This window comes from Colletotrichum navitas (genome assembly GCF_030913465.1).
Source record: "Colletotrichum navitas strain CBS 125086 chromosome Unknown LY79scaffold_39, whole genome shotgun sequence".
Lineage (NCBI taxonomy): Eukaryota > Fungi > Ascomycota > Sordariomycetes > Glomerellales > Glomerellaceae > Colletotrichum > Colletotrichum navitas.
The window spans coordinates 51,140-67,672 of NW_026850585.1; the positions used below are offsets into that span (position 1 = coordinate 51,140).

Genomic DNA, 16,533 nt, shown 5'->3' on the forward strand with positions numbered 1-16,533 from the left:
CGGCCGACTCAATGGCGCCGGCGAGTGTGGATGCTGCTTGTGCCAAGCAGCAGAAAGAACTGCAGTTCCCACTGGCCTAGCCGGATTGAGATCGCGCAGGATAACGGCCACACGCTAACACAGCCTGGCGAGGTGATGGCGTGCGACGCCACAACACGCTGGGATCTCTGTCATGGGGGAAAGTCAGCTTGGCAGGTCCACTAGCTATAGTTTGTGTGTAAATGGCCTTTCCACAGAGCTCAGCATCACCTCTCACTAGTTAGTCACAGAGCAGCAGAATAGGAATGGGAGCCAGTTGCTGCGGGCTCTGTAGTCCACTGAGGTAAAGACCATCACGCTCACTGCAGAGCCTTACTTCCTAGGTGTTGACAGCAGCTAGAGGCCGACATTGGCGGCCCTGGGAGGTATGGTTCCGTCCACGTTCCTGAGATCCAAAGGCTCTTGCGCTGTGCTGACAGGCGCATCCATAGCATGCCCACTTGCGGCCGGGATGTACGCCCTTCTCATGGAGGCTCGCAGCACAAAAGACCCACAAGAGTTAAAAAGCATCATGTCCCCTATCTCAATGCCGGTGAACTTGCACGATGGGCGCAACAAGTCACCATTTCTTGCGCCAGTTCCTCGGCAGGAATTTGGGGGTAATTCGGGCTTACGATGCTTCACATGTTTAGACTGCTCTGAGCGCTTCGAGCCTGTCTTTTAACGACACGGACAACTTCGAACTCGGTCATACAGAGACAACCACAGCTTACACCTTCGCACACCATCCAAAATTGTGCCTGATACTTTCCCCAACGATCTGGTCCAGTCATATGCCAAGACTCTCCTTCAGCCCCAGTTCCTCTGTTATAATCCCAGCTGGAAAGGAACTTGCGATCACTGTCCGCTTGGCACCGCCAGGTGACCTCAACGCAAGGCGTCTACCGCTATGCTCGGGATACGTCACAGTCACTAGCGCTAGTGGGGATAGCCTCTTGGTTTCTTACAAGGGTGTACCCGGAAGCATCTGATCCCTCAAAGTGCTTGACTCTGCATCTATCTTTTTGACGAGCACCGGCGGCGGGACAGGAAGCGCTGTCGCTGAGAACAAGACGTGGACGCTGCCGCCCGTGAGCCCGCACAGCAACCCGTTGGCAGGAGTTGGCAGGAACTTACAAAAACCCGAAATTGACCGTGGAACTGGTCTTGGGATCGGTCCTTCCACGTATGTATGTCGCGGTAGTCGACGTCGACGGAACGATTGGACCGCGGATGGAGAAGTCTTTTAGAGCCCTCTTGAATATCAACATGTGGGTACTTTGGGCGCCACATGGGATGGAAGACCGGTCAACGGGACCTGAGTCATACTAGGGAGATATAACTCTGTATTAGTGAAGACTCCGCACAGCTTCGGCAACGTCGAAATGGATGCAGACTATGACTTGACTAAGACGATGATAAAAAGGATCTTGTCGGGTAAGAAGCTCATGGCAGGAGGGAGATACAAGTCATTTCGGGCAGCCCGGACACAAATGCCTCGGGTGGTGTGCCCTGCCTCTTTGGGTGCTTTATCTTTTGCACGTATCATGACCAAAAAGAAAACAACATATAACCAGAACCCTCTTATTTCAGCACTAGATCTGGCCCAGGGCCGCAATTCGCCTGCATGAAAAGTGATTGAAAATGGCAGTATTGTTTGCGATGGCTTCATTTTGACGTGGCCGAAAAGTTGGTTGGGGTGGCCGAAAAGCGGCTTATTTGGCTTACTATGTTATGTGTTGACGACCTTAGTTGTTTAGACTATTTTCAGCAACAGAAAGTCCACCCAGGATTTAGCGAGATATTTGACCGCAGACTAACTGTTTAATTAAGACCCCACCCTATAACTTGGACCACCCCCTAATGTCAGATCATGCAAATACACACCAAATTCACAGATTTACTGCACTAAATCTACAGATTTAGCTATTTTTTAAGAATTAGAGAAAAGTCTAAAAGGGATAAGATTTTTAGTATACTTTCTCCTATAGCTAGTATATAATAAAAAATCTATATATATTATATACTTAGATATATTTATTTTACCTTATTTACTTTTATTAATAAAAGTATATATAAATATAGTATTCTATAGCCTATAGAGAATTATACTAAGTTTATATTATAATATACTACGCTTATTAAAAGCTATCTATAAAGTGTAATATACTTTAAGCCTATCTCTGATTTTTAAGAAATAGTTAACTTAATGCACTTATCTCTTATTACTATGCTATCTAGGGGTGGTCTGACATTAGGGGTGGTCTGAGTTATAGGGTGGGGTCTTACTTTACTATTATCAGGTAATACCTGCATTATAATAAGCCTTATTCGCAATACCTAATCTTAAATGGTTTATGCACATTCTCTGTTTTTTCAATACAAACATAAGCATCTAGATATGTTTATCTTGCCTCAATTAAACTTTAATCCTTTGTGGGTTTCGTCTTTCCTTCAACTTCTTTACCTCTATAGTTGGCTTCTCTTTGACCTCCACCTCCTACAATTACCTCAACTCATCCTTGGCAAAATGAAGATCACTACTCTTCTGGTTGCTGCCGTTTTTGCGGTTGAGTACGCTCTGGCGAGTCCGGCGGGAACATCGGGAGTTAAAACAAGGCCCGCGAAATTCCAATGCGTGTAAGTCACCTTTCATATGTTCCCAATTTCTTTTTGTAAAAGTATTAACTTTCAGTAGTTGCGAAGCACAGTTTAAGACGAACGCAGCAAAGACCATAAACACTTGTAAGGCGCTGGGTAACGAGGGGACATATATAAAACCTTGGTGCTTTATTTTTTCGCGCCAGGGATATATCGACTTTGTACGGGTAAGCTGCCCTTTACCCTTTTCAAGATACTAGATACTAACAGGGTTGACAAAAGCAATGTGGTGGCTTCAACTATTCCAACTGCGAGTCTACAAATTCGCACGAATGGTTTAAGGAGGGAAACTGACGGTCCACTTCTGGTATGGCCTCTAGCTAAATTCAGTAAGAGTCTAGCCAAGTCTAGTAGGGCGTACGCGCAGCAATCAAGAGTTATACACTAGCATTTCCCACACTCAGTGAGTGCATCATCTTACATCGCTTTTTATTACAGACAAAAGAGAAAAGCACAAATATCTATGCAGACGCGCTCAAGACGATTCATAATATGTATCTTCAGCTAGCAGGTGATTATTGTACCTAGTAGCCCGTTAGATCAATTAAAAGTTTTAGTTCTAACTCTTGCTCTCAATAGAGAACGTAGACGTCTATAAGAATGGGGCCTCTAGGCGAAGAAATAGTGACAGTCAACGGGGCAGTGTTACGACTTGATAACATGACAGGACCAAGGGTGCCTCGGACAGGCACTTGTCGGGCGGAAAAGGAGAAAGATGCATGGGGACGAGCGCTTCCGGCAAAGCAACCAGCCCAGCTTTGGCCTTATATTTGGTCGGTTGATTCCATCGCGAAGAAATATCTCGTTGGTTGGTTTGATGCCGATATCCGTGATAGTTGTAATGTCCTCTTCCTAGTGGTCTTACTTGCACTAGACACATAAACCAATGACTGGTCGTCGACGTGGGTGTGGCGTTAGCTATGCAACCACCGATAATGCCCCGCGGCGCGCTTCAAGGGACAAGGAGAATAGGTGGTCAAGAGACAATCGAATTGCAGGTTTCTAACAACAAAGCACCTGCGATGCTACAAGCTAGTAGGTCACTCTACAAAGTATTCATCATCGCGCGACCTGGGTTAGATACATGTACTTCAAGCATCGTGACGCATACCGGCCATGCCAGATGCGACCAAGATTAGCCAATGGGCTGCTACTTACTATCTTTGTAATGATTATGTGGAAAAACCCCACAACGAGCTATACAGTCAGTCATTGGTAGTCCGCTCGCCAAAGCACAAAAGGGTCCATGGTTCTCGCATCTGTCAGTGAAAGAGTTTCTTGAAGACAGTGATACCTTCAAGTCCACATTAACAAATGCGTTTGTGGTGGAAGCCTGTCTCCTCTATATCAAGAGCTCAAGCTCTGAGTCGATGGAGAGTACTGCTCTTTGCGTTTACGCGTGCTTCTTCTGGGCGCAGCATGCCCAGGCGGCTAAGGAACAAAGACAAACCCAGTTCAGAGAGACTTTGCTCAACTTCTTGCGGCTCAATCCCACTGCTGGCTTCTGTCGCTGGCATACAAAGGCAGAGAGAATGGTGACAGATTCCAAATGGGACGGGAAACCCTCACAAAAGATCAAAGATGGTATGTCTTTTACACCTTCTTGCCTGCTGGTAGTTTGTGCGCATGACTTTTCAGGTGTGTTCGACTTGAATGAAGGGAAAAAGATGACGCGGGCAAGCCCTACGAACAAAAGAGCTCTTACGCCCGAAGAAGTTGCGGCCACATACAATAGCTGGAGGATACTGGAGTGGCTTTTTTATACCCGTGTTCTATTTGAAGCTTCTAACGGAGTAATTCTTGCTGCTGCTGATGCCACACCTGCGAAGGATGACAGTGGCAGTGAGTTCATGGCACTACTGAACGTTATTTGTTACGGTATTTTTTGCCCCACTTTGGCCTGTGCAGCCAATTGCTCAATGCCAATTGCCACACTTTGACAACTACTCTGCTCTCAAATGACTAGAGGTTCATCACACAAGCTAGTGGTTTGGCGCGAGATCGGCTCTTGTTGTGTGTGGACCGCAAGCCACGGGACAGCGGGAACGATGAACCCTGTAGCCTCCACAGACTTTCCAACCTTGGTGTCTACTTGAACAATATGCCTTACACGAACCATGGCCACCACCATCTATACTTCTATCTACCTTCACATACGCCACCGCCATCTGCCTTTTATACCTTTGGCCGACAGCAAAGCCATGAAAGAAAGGAAAAAAATCTTCCCTACGAGTTACCATCTTCAATCATACCACCGTCGCTCATATTTCAGCCCTCGCCCTCGCCCTCGCCCTCGCCCTCGGTTGACGCCCGCCCCAACCAAACCCCGAAGCAGCCCCTCGCCTCCCGTATGGGATCGCTCTATTCGACGATCATGGATGTGGGATAGAGAAAAACTCAGCTCCAGCTTGGGAAAATAGTCTCCCTTGGCGAGGCAATCCCCATCAGCTCTTCTAATACGAAACATCAATAAGCACAATCGGAAGCGAGGAAGGCCTTCGCCCAAATACAATCCAGTAAGGAGGACTCGAAAGGTTTATTGACGGCTATGCCCTTTCTTTGTCCGAACTTTGAACTTCCCTTCACAGATAACTATTCACTAACTTTCTTCTACCTTCCCTTCTCAATCCCCTTATTCACAGACGCATCAGAAAAACAGCAATATTTCGTGGTTATGCAAAAACAGTTTCCAGCTGCAACACAGAAGCAAACCTCGTTCTTGAATATCCAATGGTCAATGATGATGATACCTGAAAAGGTCTGAGGCCAGCGTTGGTACACTATCCCAGAGGGTTAGCCAAAGGCTAAGTGGGCTGCGTCTCCCCTCAGACGAGATACTATCCTCATCGCCAAAACTCGGAAAAAGTCGTAACGCCCGAAGGCAATCATCATTGGGGGTCCTCACCTAAGAATCTGATGTAGGATATTCTATGGCCAATGATGATGATACCTGAAAAGGTCTGAGGCCAGCGTTGGTACACTATCCCAGAGTTAGCCAAAGGCTAAGTGGGCTGCGTCTCCCCTCAGACGAGATACTATCCTCATCGCCAAAGCTCGGAAAAAGTCGTAACGCTCGTGGGCAGTCGTCATTGGGGGTCCTCACCTAAGGATCCAGGGTAGGATATCCTATGGCCAATGATGATGACACCTGAAAAGGTCTGAGGCCAAGTTTGGACCGAGAAAGGCTGTAGAGGGAAGAATGGGCTTCTTTTGTAACCAAGTACCGGGTCTAAACAGTCGGAGTCAGCTCGGCTTCGACAAAAGGGACATGTGGGAAGGCAAACACATGTTTGGAACCTTACCCAGCCCGTTTCTCAAGGACAGGCAGCGGATGATGCAAATGGAGGGATACGGACAACAGTCGGGAGACCTTGAGTGCAGCGAGAGGATGCCAAAGAAGCCTAAAGGCAGGACGATGGTCTAGCTTGATGGCGTTCACTCTGGCAATGGAGGCGGACAGAGGGGTTAATCTCAAACGATGGAGAATAGGTTGGAGGAAGAGGAGAAGACGATGGATGATGGGATTGAAGTGGGAAGACGAAGATGTCAAGGAGAGGAAACAAGCCAAGCACCAGACCAGGAGTGGTCTTACATATACGTCTGCAACTTCTTGAATGCAACTTCCCTGACATTGAAATCAAGACTACCCATGTCGATACGGAAGGCCATGGATGGAGTTCGGAAAGGTTCCAATATTCGCAGGCGCACCTGGAAGTTCTTCCTTCCTCGCATGCAACCCGATGCCAAACCTGTTCTAATTGACAAGAGCAACCCCACCACCACGATCCTGTAACTTGGAGAAGGCGCAGGCCTTTCCGCCTTAATCAAACCGCAGGTACAAACTCCTGACGACATCAGAAATAGCCGGCAAGAACAGCGAACCCAACCTGCGGGCCACTATCAGGTTGACAAGGTGATAGGCACAATTGACGCTGGCTTCCTTCCGGTCATGTCACTCAATATACCCTCATCCCCTTCACACCTCCCTCGAGCGAAGTGGACCCCGAAAAAGGAAACAGGCCGTCCAGTTCGTCACGGAAGGTTTATGGTCTTTCCATTGGTACTTGGAAAGCCCCTCTGCGTCGTCGTTCTTGTCTAGGTAGTCAAGGCTCGTGGATGTTCAGGAAGCTACTTGAGCTCGTTGGACATAAGTCTCTCACAAACTCAGGTCCCAGTCAGTGACTGCCTTTTGAGCAGGTATGAGGCATCTTGGATCGCAGCCATAACGCTCAGCGACGTTCTCCCGAACCCCGATCAGCCATCAGGGGTCATTTGGCTTTGCATTCCACTCCACACACCCCGGTGTCTAGTTTATACTAACATGTTTACTACGGGTACAAAAAGAGAGACTGCCCCGTGATGGTCATTGATAATTAGTGACTTGGAGTTAATCAGAGCAATTGTTATGCTTTACAAGCTCAGAAACCGCCATCCGGTTTACTTCTTGCGCGAGATCGACACCTGGTTGTGGACCCCTCCCGCCAGCAAAGCGGGAACGCCGCCTCCATCCATGCCCCGCCGTCAACCCCGGAGTTTGTTTATTGGAGATCGATATCTTTCTGGTCCGCGCAACTACATACGTTCCGGGCACGTACGGGACATAATTAGAGCAACCCCCGGGAAGCGGACGATGGGAGACAAGACTGCCGCAAAGGGTCGAGCGGCCCAAGACGCGCAAACAGCCGCACTCCCCTCGAAGTAGTCATTTATCGCCTCACCACCCGCCCGGTATCATCACCCATCCGCACGCTCGATTCTGATTACGAAACAGAAAGCTTAATGGGCAGAGCCCCACAATGAACACATCCGAGATGACGTTGGAAAAAGCCTCACTGTTTTGCCTGGCGAAGGAACGGTTACTGTAATAAAAATAAAATAAAACAACGCTTGCACACACACACACACACACACACACACACACACACACACACACACACACACACACACACACACACACACACACACACACACACACACACACCCTCATCTACCAGTGTAACCTAATGCGGTCGAGACGAGGCCTTTAAGCCGACGCCGTGGCCTCGTGGTGCCCCGAGATAGCATATTCCTTGGGTATGAGGTGACGTCACTTAGGCATGAACACATGGCACGCAAGCGCACGTCAGATAAGAAGAAACATGAGCTGATGGGACGAAACAGTCACGAGTTCCATTCTTAAGAGTGCTAAACCTAGCTGCCCGTAAGCCCGGAATACCCACATCCGTCCTTCACCAAAAAAATAGATGGAGGGTTTAGTTTCCCTTTTTTTGAATTTTCTCAATTCCACTGCTCATCCTCATGTCCCAAAAGACACAGTGCTCCGTAGCCGATCGGTAATGACAATATCAGCGAGCCCAAGCATCACCGGTTTTTCTTCCAACTTGCGTCCTGTCCTCCGCGAGAGTCGCTAAACAGCCAAGCTCAGGCTGACTCTTCCAGTCCGCCAACACATGCATAAATGTGTCGTATTCTTCTTCAGTGTCCTAAAACCACTGAATATCCATAATGTCTTATTCGTCAACCCCCAGGATGATTAAAAAGGTGTTCCGAAGCGCAAAGCAAGCGCATGATGCAATGGCTGATGAGGTGAAGCTCGCCAGCATAAATGTCGTTGTGATCCTCCACGGCGTGTTGAAGTGGGGATATGCAGATGTGTAACAAAAACAAAGGGGGGGTATGTGCAAAAATGTGGTATACGCATGAATGGGAGAGAATCGAAGTGTGTGTAGGGGGAGCAGTGTTGTCAGGCCAGCCCATTCCAACCTGTTGTCAAAACCCTGTGATGGCCTTCGGTGTCTTGAGCCATCGCTGCTGGCAAAGCCGATGCGGCAAACCATGTGATGCAGTGCCTCGGCCTCTTCTTCGCATCATGTCGCGATACGAGACAGTTGGGAGAGACAGGAGGAAGTCTGTCCCAAAATGGCTGGCCGGCCTAGGTGTAGTGTGTCGAAATGATTTCGACCAAGAAAATGTTGGAGCATCCTCCAATAGAGCCGTAATCGTAATGCAAAGTGGTGCCCAATGCCACAATGATTGCCCTTCGCGCGAGGGCGTTGTTTGTCGTTTCAAATGCCAGGACGCCGAATCCATGAAATTGTAGAACCGCCGTGTCATGACACGTCATAGAGTGGTGAGATGTGATCTAGGGCGCGCCGGCCAGATCAGGGAAGTCATGACACGGCATTCTAGCCTCGGCCGACCCCGGCCCAACCAATTCGAGCCCAAGGAAACCAAAAAAAATAGAGAGATGCTTCCTCATCAGTCAAACAGACCGATCGCACAGCGCAATCTTCATCCCCAACGCCGTGCTATGCAAAAGTGGTATTATACAGAACCCAGCCGCAGGAGGGCCTCCACCGCATCACGCTCCTGTGCGTCAGACGGGGCCCCAAGCGCTGAGAAGTCGAAAGGCAAAGGTTGGTGGGAGCGAGCCATGCCCGTGGAGACGGTGCGCATGCCGAGAAAGCTGCGCCCGGCAGATTGAGCAGTGGCTCCGGCGGTGTTGTAGGACTCGGCACGGAGAGCCGCAGCTCCTACAGCAGCCCAGTCCTCGTCGTCAGTGGCATCCTCTGGGTCATCGTTCATGTCGATATCGTCATCGTCCGGAGCCTCGGAGCACGAGGCGGAGGCAGAGCCATCCAGGGACATCTTGTCCGCTTCGTTTTCCATCATCATGGCGTCGCGATCGTCGTGGGAGAAGACGATCGAGTCGCCGGCGCTTGAAGAGGCGAGGTTCAGGCGAGACCTGTCCATACCGCGTCCGCCACTCTTGTTAATGGGGATGCCGGATCGGTAGTCAGTCGGGGGCGAAGACCCCCGTGGAGGCTGACCACGTCGTCGGGCATCCCACCGTCCCCAGCCTACCTTCTCGAACTCCACATCGCCATCGACGCCGCCACCCTCAGCTCCGCGACCCTCCAAAGCTCCGACCACCAAGCGGCGCGCCTTCGTCGGAGGGATCCCAGCAAAGCCCGGCACCGACGTCGTCAGATAGCCCATGATGTGGCGGATGGCCAGAGGGCCGTGGTTGAGGAGGATCTCGGGAAGGTGATGCTTGGCCAGCAAAGTGGTGCTGATGGAACCAGTCGCATCGTAGGAAGGCGACCGCGAGGCTTCGCGCCCGAGACCACTAGGGTCGTCGTGCAAGTCCAGGTCAGAGTCGATGGGCTCGAGCCTGGCCTTCTGGAGCTGGGCCTTGAGGCCGTGAGGCGGCAGGGCGGGAGAGATGGAGTTGGGAGGGGTGGGGAGGGCTTGAGATCGTGTCACAGTCGTCGCAGGAACACTCCGAGCCGCTACAACAGTTAAGTTGTCTCGACCCATGTCGGAGGCCTGGTGGATATCGCGAACAGCAGCTGCCATAGTCGCCATGATGTCGTTTAGACGTATCTTGAGCTTCTAGACGTGTCTATAAGCGAAAAACAAGCATTAGCTGGTAGTCTTGTAAAGCGGGGATGCAGAAGACGACGACGACGACGACGACGACGACGACGACGACGACGACGACGACGACGACGACGACGACGAAGGGAAAGGCGAGGTTCGAGGGGGGTTATCTTGCGGCAAGGGGAGGAAAGGGTGGTGATGGTTGGGTTGTGGTGTTGAGTCACCCAGGGCACACTGTTGACGTACTGCTAGAAGCGGAAGGGATGCGATGCAAGTGTGGAACTGTGCGGGTAGGCTCAGTTCGACAGGGTCGGCTAATGACGGGTTGGCAGATCAGGCTGGCAGAGCTGTGGCTGTTGCGATTATCTTGACTGTGACAAGAGAATCTCGTCAGTATTGGTGTGTGATATCTTGGTGATGTTGTATTTGCGATGAAGAAGAAGGAAAAGAAGAAGAGGAAGGGAAAGGGAGGGTCAGGAAGTGCGACAGCCAGGGCTAAGTAAAAGGGCCGTGGACGGATACGGAGATGGGATGGGATTGAGAGTGACAGACAAGACTCACCACCAAAACCTGACTGAATGACTGAGAGCGACACGCACACGCGCACACACACACACACACACACACACACACACACACACACACACACTTATTCGCCTTTCCAACACACACCTTCCTCGAGCAAGCACCACGCCCAGAGCCCAGAGCACCAGCAGCAGGGTAAGGAAGAAAAAGGTACAAGAGATACAAGTGATACATAGCAAGACCTGGGGCGCGTGGAAAGGCAGTGGCCGGGGAGGAGGAGGCCAGAGGGAGCCACAGAGCCCACTGGAGGTACCCACGGCGCCGGACGGATGCAACCCAGGATCAAGGTATCCGCCGTAGAGGATGCGGTACACCCATGTACCTCTCCTCTGTTTCTAGGTGGGTAGATAGGTATGTAGTGTACCTAGTACACCACTACTACACTCGGCAGTCGTGTCTTCTCCCAGATGATCAGATGGATCACTACGATGAAAGACCGGAAGATACGTCAATCAAGGTCGGTCCTGTACGCCAGACACTACGGTACTGCCTGACACTTTGTTTTATGCCCTGGCAGCAGCGGCAGAAAGACACAAGCCCGAGACTTGGCCCGTAGAGCACGCATGCACCTTACCCTTAACCCGCCAAACCACAGCAGCAGCAGCAAGAGACAAAGAACGCCGCCGTCGGGCAGGAAAGGAGACAGAGCGAAGGGGAGCGAAGGCGATGGATGGTGGATGAGGACCGGCGCGCCCTGGGCGTGTGAGTTGGCCACGGGGTGTTGAGGTGTTGGTTGCCAGGTGGTGGTAACTGATGGTGTGTGTGGCTGGTCAGGAAAGTGGCTATTTCCCTGCACTGACACCCCAAAAAAAGGAGTGGGCTGATAAGATGGTAGGTACGTACCGCTACCAATGCGAGGAAGCAGAGGGATGTGTCGTTATCCTCGCGCTTTCTTGTGTTGCCTGTGGATTTCGCCTCCACTTGCCAGAGAGGGATGCGAGGTATTCTATGTACACAGTGTGTCACTGCTCGGTCGCGAAGACTGTGCCATCATTGCTTCTCGCGCTCTGTCTGTCTGTCTGTCTGTCTTCCTGCCCTGCTTTTCTATTCCAGCTGTTTCGGGTAAGCGATTACCTAACCTAGGAAGGGTGATGAGCTGCCTTTTGTGACGATGACTAGCATATTTGGATTCATCGCTTTATCTGCCTGTCGACCACAAACCTTGAATGCGACGCTTCTTGTTCAACGCCTTTGTGTCAGCAACCTTCGGTCCGACGTCCTTTCTTATCCTGGCGGGCTGCTACCTTGACGTGCCTACCCTTTTGTTGGGTAAGGACATCACACAGAGAGATAGACTCTGCAACCCTGCTCATACTCTTTGACCCGTCCGCCTCTGGCTGGTTGCTTTCTCTTTTTGATGGAGGTAGCAAAAAGAGGCTTGACCGACAACACACGACAACCACGCAAACTCCGTTAAAAACCCACCGCCGCAATTGGCAAGCACCCCCCCGTCCCGTAACCTCCAAACAATCCACATCAACGGAGCTTGGGTGGGTTCCAGTCTCCAGAGTTGTCTTTCCAAGCTTACCGCCAACCGACCATCGATCGCCATTTTGCAGACCGATACCTCGGCGTGATGGCTAGTATAGTCGTCGACTCACCGCAACTAAGAACTAGAGAACTAGAACCCGTGATGAGTTGGGCTGTCGTCCGCGACAGTCCACGACGGACCCATCAGACGTCCCATGTGTCGTCCTCGTCTTCACTCGTCCCCCCATGCCGAACCCCGAAGCTACTGAAACGATGTGCCCACTCGTTGCTTTCCCCGGACTGCCGATAGGGTCATCCGGCGGCCGGTATCCAAAGAGAGAGAGAGCATGGGTGACGAGGGGGGAACCACATCCGCGGCCTTCCGGAATTGCAGCCAGAAATCCACAATGCCCCCTCGGCTAGCCCAGAAGCAAAGAGAGGCGACTCCATCGGTATTCAACCCCAACGTCGAGACCAGCTATGGCCTCTCTTGCGGTCGTGATACACCACCACCACAGGGTAGAGAGATCAGGGCCAAAGGGCGGCATTGGGGCCCAGTACCAGATCGCAGAGGAGGTCCCCTGGGCCGGTGACAAACTCGCAGTAAAGTCGATGCTTTGTATCAAGGTCCCCTGCCGAGCATCAAATGTCGACGAAACTCCCGCCCACATCCAGAGCCACGGCACTCTGGACTTCCCGTTCGTCCTTTCTCTATGCTGCCAAAGGGCTGGCGGCCTCTGATGATGCCCATTAGAGCACCGACGCCCATTAAACTACCGACATCCTTCTTGGCAAGTCATTCAAACGTCAAAGTCGAAACCTTGGCATCGGCTACAGCGTCGGCTACCCTACTACCAGGAATCCAACGAACTTGTCGAGGGGGGACGATTCCTGAAGCCTTGAAACTTTGATTTCCAAATCCCATGCCCTTGCGCTGTTTCCATTCTCGTTTGCCCCATCCCAATACAGAGTACCGGATACACTACTCACCCCCTGAGAGGTCCACCGCCGATAACACAACTTTGACTCATGGCATTCGAACTTTCCTTGGCCCCCCATGGTCCCTTGAATGGCGGTCGTGATACCCCTTGAGCTACCTACACACACATTCGGGGTCCAAGATAGGGCTCGAAAACCCCAATCGCGATGCCATTCCCTCCCTCATCGCACACACACCATCATTTGTCGCTATCGTGCCCTCAGCAAAGTACTCGATGCCTGTACGTGCTCGCCAAACCCACTTGCCTTAGTCGGGGTGTCCAAGACGCCGCCCTAGTTCCCGAACGCCCCCATGCTGCTACCTATCCTCAACCTCCCCGGCCAATCGTCCCCATGTCCCATGTCAATGTCCACCATCCATGTCCGCCCATACCTGGGTGCCCGCTGTGAGACTCGGCCACGGGATCGTTCCACTGGAGCGAGCAAGTGAGCAGCAAGCATGAACAGGCGACGACAGCAGACCAGCCAGCGACATCGCATTGCTTCAGTGGGGAGCTCTGGGCGCATGCGTCGCGGGCGGAAACTCTGGGACGGACGGACGGACGGACGGACGGATTGGTGGACGGAGCTCTCTCTATTCTCTCTTTGTTCAAGGCACCTCCTGCGCCAGGGAATGCGACAGGTGTCGTCATCAAGCGCAGACTTCAGTCTCTCCCAGCAACGGCAGCGGCGGGGCCGGGGCACATGGGAATGTGCCCATCCCCTTGTCACAACAACAAGGGCAAACTAGACCTCTTCATCACCGCGCGGCGCACCGAACCCCTTTCTCCTATTTGTGTTGACGATGTTGCAAAACATCCCCAATATAGGGTGTCCGAGACGAGGGTACGAGAAAATTAGAATGGGGAAAAAATCTGCCGTTTGGCGAGATTGGGAATTCCTCTCGCGCCCCTTGCAAAAATGGACGGACCGTCCAAACCCCCCTTTCTTTGGGGAATGGAAGCATTCGAGGAAGAAAGGGAATGAAGGCACCCGCTCCGACGGGTCCTATTGCCGACGCCCATCAAACGGAAGGCAAGTGAGAAACAAGAGAGCGAAGAAAAAGAAAGCATTGGCGAACAGGGGGGCCGCGTTCGTGTAAGTGAACCGACTGTCCGGACCACTGCAATCTCCTCCAAAAGGAAGGGGGGAAAAGGCCACTGGCCCAGCCCAGCTCGGCTAATTACTATACGGTAACATTGTTCTGTTCCTGCTTCTCTTCATATGTCTCATTCCCCCTCATTTCCTTCTCATGTCCAATCGAGACTCCCCAATGTCAAGGACAGACAGCCAGCCTTAGTGTGAGAGAAGGACTTTTGGTATGCGTAAAGCACAATTAATAAAAACAAAAATAAAATAAAACACACCCCCAACAATATGATTAGGGAAAGGTAAAAAAGAGACCGGACTGTCATGCCGCTGCACGTCCAGGCACTGCTTTCCCCATCGCCGGCGAAAAGATCGCGCGACGTGTCCTTCCTTGCCCGTCGGTCGCCAAAAGGTAGATAGATACACACGGCATTGAACAGCTACCCTCCCGCCTCAAGCGCGTTGCGTTGCGACGCGCTTCTCTGACACGGCTGCCATGACACCTGGACCTTGACCTTGGCTCGTTCCCAGTATCATCCATCAGCCAGCTGAGATCCAAGGCCACACACCCGCACTCACTCAAAACCAGGAGGCCGACCATACCAAAAGCATACACACGCACCCGAGGAAGGGGCGTGTCTCTAATGGTCAGCTGCTGCTGCTGCTGCTGCTGCTGCTCTGCTGCATGGGATGGGGCTCCTTATTGAGTTTGCGCCGTTGACAGGCGTGTAGCTACCGGGTACCTCGCGGTACTCTCACCCGTTCCGCGGCTCTCTCCCGCCCACGAAACCCACACCGATCGCGATATCTCGCCCTCTCCACCCGCAGATACACAAATACCACCACAACCACCACAAAAATAAAATAAAATAAAGAAACCAGACAAACCCAGGAGGTGCAACATTCGCAGGTATAACTCGAAATGCCACGGAATCACGGATGCCCATCTCATGCGGAGAGCTGAGATAAGCGCACGCCGCGTTTTGCCCCATGCATGCTGGCGTCGATAAGGTGACGATGAGCCCGTCGTCTGTCGTCGAACAAAACCCATCCCCGCCCGCCTTGTCTCCTCCCCGCCACCCCGGCTGAGGCGCGCATCTCTCTTTGGGCTTGCACACGCGTCCAGCAGCAGGCGTCCTTTGTTGCCCCGGATTTCGTAGCCCCCGAACCAAGAAGAAGACGACCATCGATGAATGGGAGAGATCCGGTGCCTTTCGTTCCCCGCGCCTGCAGTTTCTCGCCCGCGCTTGTTCCCCCCCCTTCCATCGGTCGAATCCGTTGCTTATTCGTCGTTATCCTTCACCCGGGCCCCGCTTCACATGTTCTCGACCCGAAAAAGGAAAATCAAAAATCAAAATAAAAATGAATGAATCCTTCCCTCATTGTGGTTTATGTCGTCAGGTCCGATTCCGCCCCCCGACTAACTAAGTAGTATGTCGCTCATGTACCGCCTCATCTCTCTCCCTCTCCCCTCCCCCTCGTCACGATGAGGTGATGGCCAATGTGCCATGCATCCCGCATCGGGATACGATGCGGGTTTCTGTCCGGTACCTTGCGCTCCCGGTCCGAAGAGATCACATCGCGCTGGGGGGGACGAACAACTACCGTTGGGGTTTCAACAAAAGCCCGGATTCCTGGCCGCAGCACGTCGTGGGCCCTGGAATTGCTGATTCGTATCGATACACACACGAACAGAGAGAGAGAGAGAGCCAGAGTCAGGATCTCCCCGGAATTCGCGCATACCATCCACGTCGCACGTCCACGAGCGCAGCCATCACGTTGCGCCCGCCGTCTTATCTGATTGGTCCCACCCTCAGCCGTGCAAGTCGTGTATCACGCCGCCCCAGATTGCCCCCCCCCCCGTCCTCCTTCGAGGCGCAAGAGCCACAGGGCAACCATCCTTCGTGCCTGGAAGCCCTGCGTTGCGACCAGTAGGGCAAAATCGAAGAACAACAGCAAGGTGACTGGCGTGATGTGTGTGTGTACCTACTGGTACCTACGTCTCGTCGTTGTGGACACGTTGTTTCTGTTTCCCCCCTCGGCTGCGGCCCACGACGAGGCAGCGCCGGACATGTCATCGTCGATCATCATCGAATCAGACTCGCCCGTTGTGATGCGTGTCCGTCAATCCACTGACAAAAATCCCACGTTGCGGCATGCTGCGTCGTCGAGGCTCCGGGCTTTACACTGCAAGCTTCGATTCAACGACGCCCCTCTCCCGATGCTGCCCTCTTCTCGCCGGTCCGCCTCTCTTTCCAACCCCCTCCCTCACCGAGAGTATGTGGGTCTTCGACAGCTCGCCCGCCGCCCCCCACTATTTGCGACTACTCGGCCTGTGATGCCCTCCGC

General features: G+C 52.3%; 3 protein-coding genes across 3 annotated transcripts; 2 read left to right on the forward strand and 1 right to left on the reverse strand.

The window, feature by feature from the left end:
- Positions 1 to 2,377: 2,377 nt before the first annotated feature.
- Positions 2,378 to 3,092, forward strand: LY79DRAFT_243214 (uncharacterized protein). The gene is made up of 3 exons (XM_060551759.1): positions 2,378 to 2,658; positions 2,717 to 2,846; positions 2,902 to 3,092. The coding sequence occupies exons 1-3, from the start codon at positions 2,420 to 2,422 to the stop codon at positions 2,971 to 2,973; spliced, it is 441 nt and encodes a 146-aa protein (XP_060412947.1). The 5' UTR covers positions 2,378 to 2,419; the 3' UTR covers positions 2,974 to 3,092.
- Positions 3,093 to 8,891: 5,799 nt separating this feature from the next.
- On the reverse strand, positions 8,892 to 10,403 carry LY79DRAFT_243265 (putative Sin3 binding protein-domain-containing protein). Its single transcript, XM_060551760.1, has 2 exons — positions 10,287 to 10,403; positions 8,892 to 10,084 (listed from the first exon to the last, which is right to left on the reverse strand). Exon 2 carries the CDS (start codon positions 10,045 to 10,047, stop codon positions 9,004 to 9,006), a length of 1,044 nt encoding a protein of 347 aa, XP_060412948.1. The 5' UTR covers positions 10,048 to 10,084; positions 10,287 to 10,403; the 3' UTR covers positions 8,892 to 9,003.
- Positions 10,404 to 12,398: 1,995 nt separating this feature from the next.
- Positions 12,399 to 13,022, forward strand: LY79DRAFT_243401 (uncharacterized protein). The gene has a single exon (XM_060551762.1). It carries the CDS (start codon positions 12,598 to 12,600, stop codon positions 12,856 to 12,858), a length of 261 nt encoding a protein of 86 aa, XP_060412949.1. The 5' UTR covers positions 12,399 to 12,597; the 3' UTR covers positions 12,859 to 13,022.
- Positions 13,023 to 16,533: the final 3,511 nt, after the last annotated feature.

Bases quoted from the DNA above. Each gene is read 5' to 3' on its own strand.
- LY79DRAFT_243214 (XM_060551759.1), top strand. From the start codon at position 2,420: ATGTTTATCTTGCCTCAATTAAACTTTAATCCTTTGTGGGTTTCGTCT. The intron at 2,659-2,716 runs GTAAGTCACCTT...AACTTTCAGTAG, and splicing joins CCCGCGAAATTCCAATGCGT to TTGCGAAGCACAGTTTAAGA. The intron at 2,847-2,901 runs GTAAGCTGCCCT...GGTTGACAAAAG, and splicing joins GATATATCGACTTTGTACGG to CAATGTGGTGGCTTCAACTA.
- LY79DRAFT_243265 (XM_060551760.1), bottom strand. From the start codon at position 10,047: ATGGCGACTATGGCAGCTGCTGTTCGCGATATCCACCAGGCCTCCGAC.
- LY79DRAFT_243401 (XM_060551762.1), top strand. From the start codon at position 12,598: ATGGCCTCTCTTGCGGTCGTGATACACCACCACCACAGGGTAGAGAGA.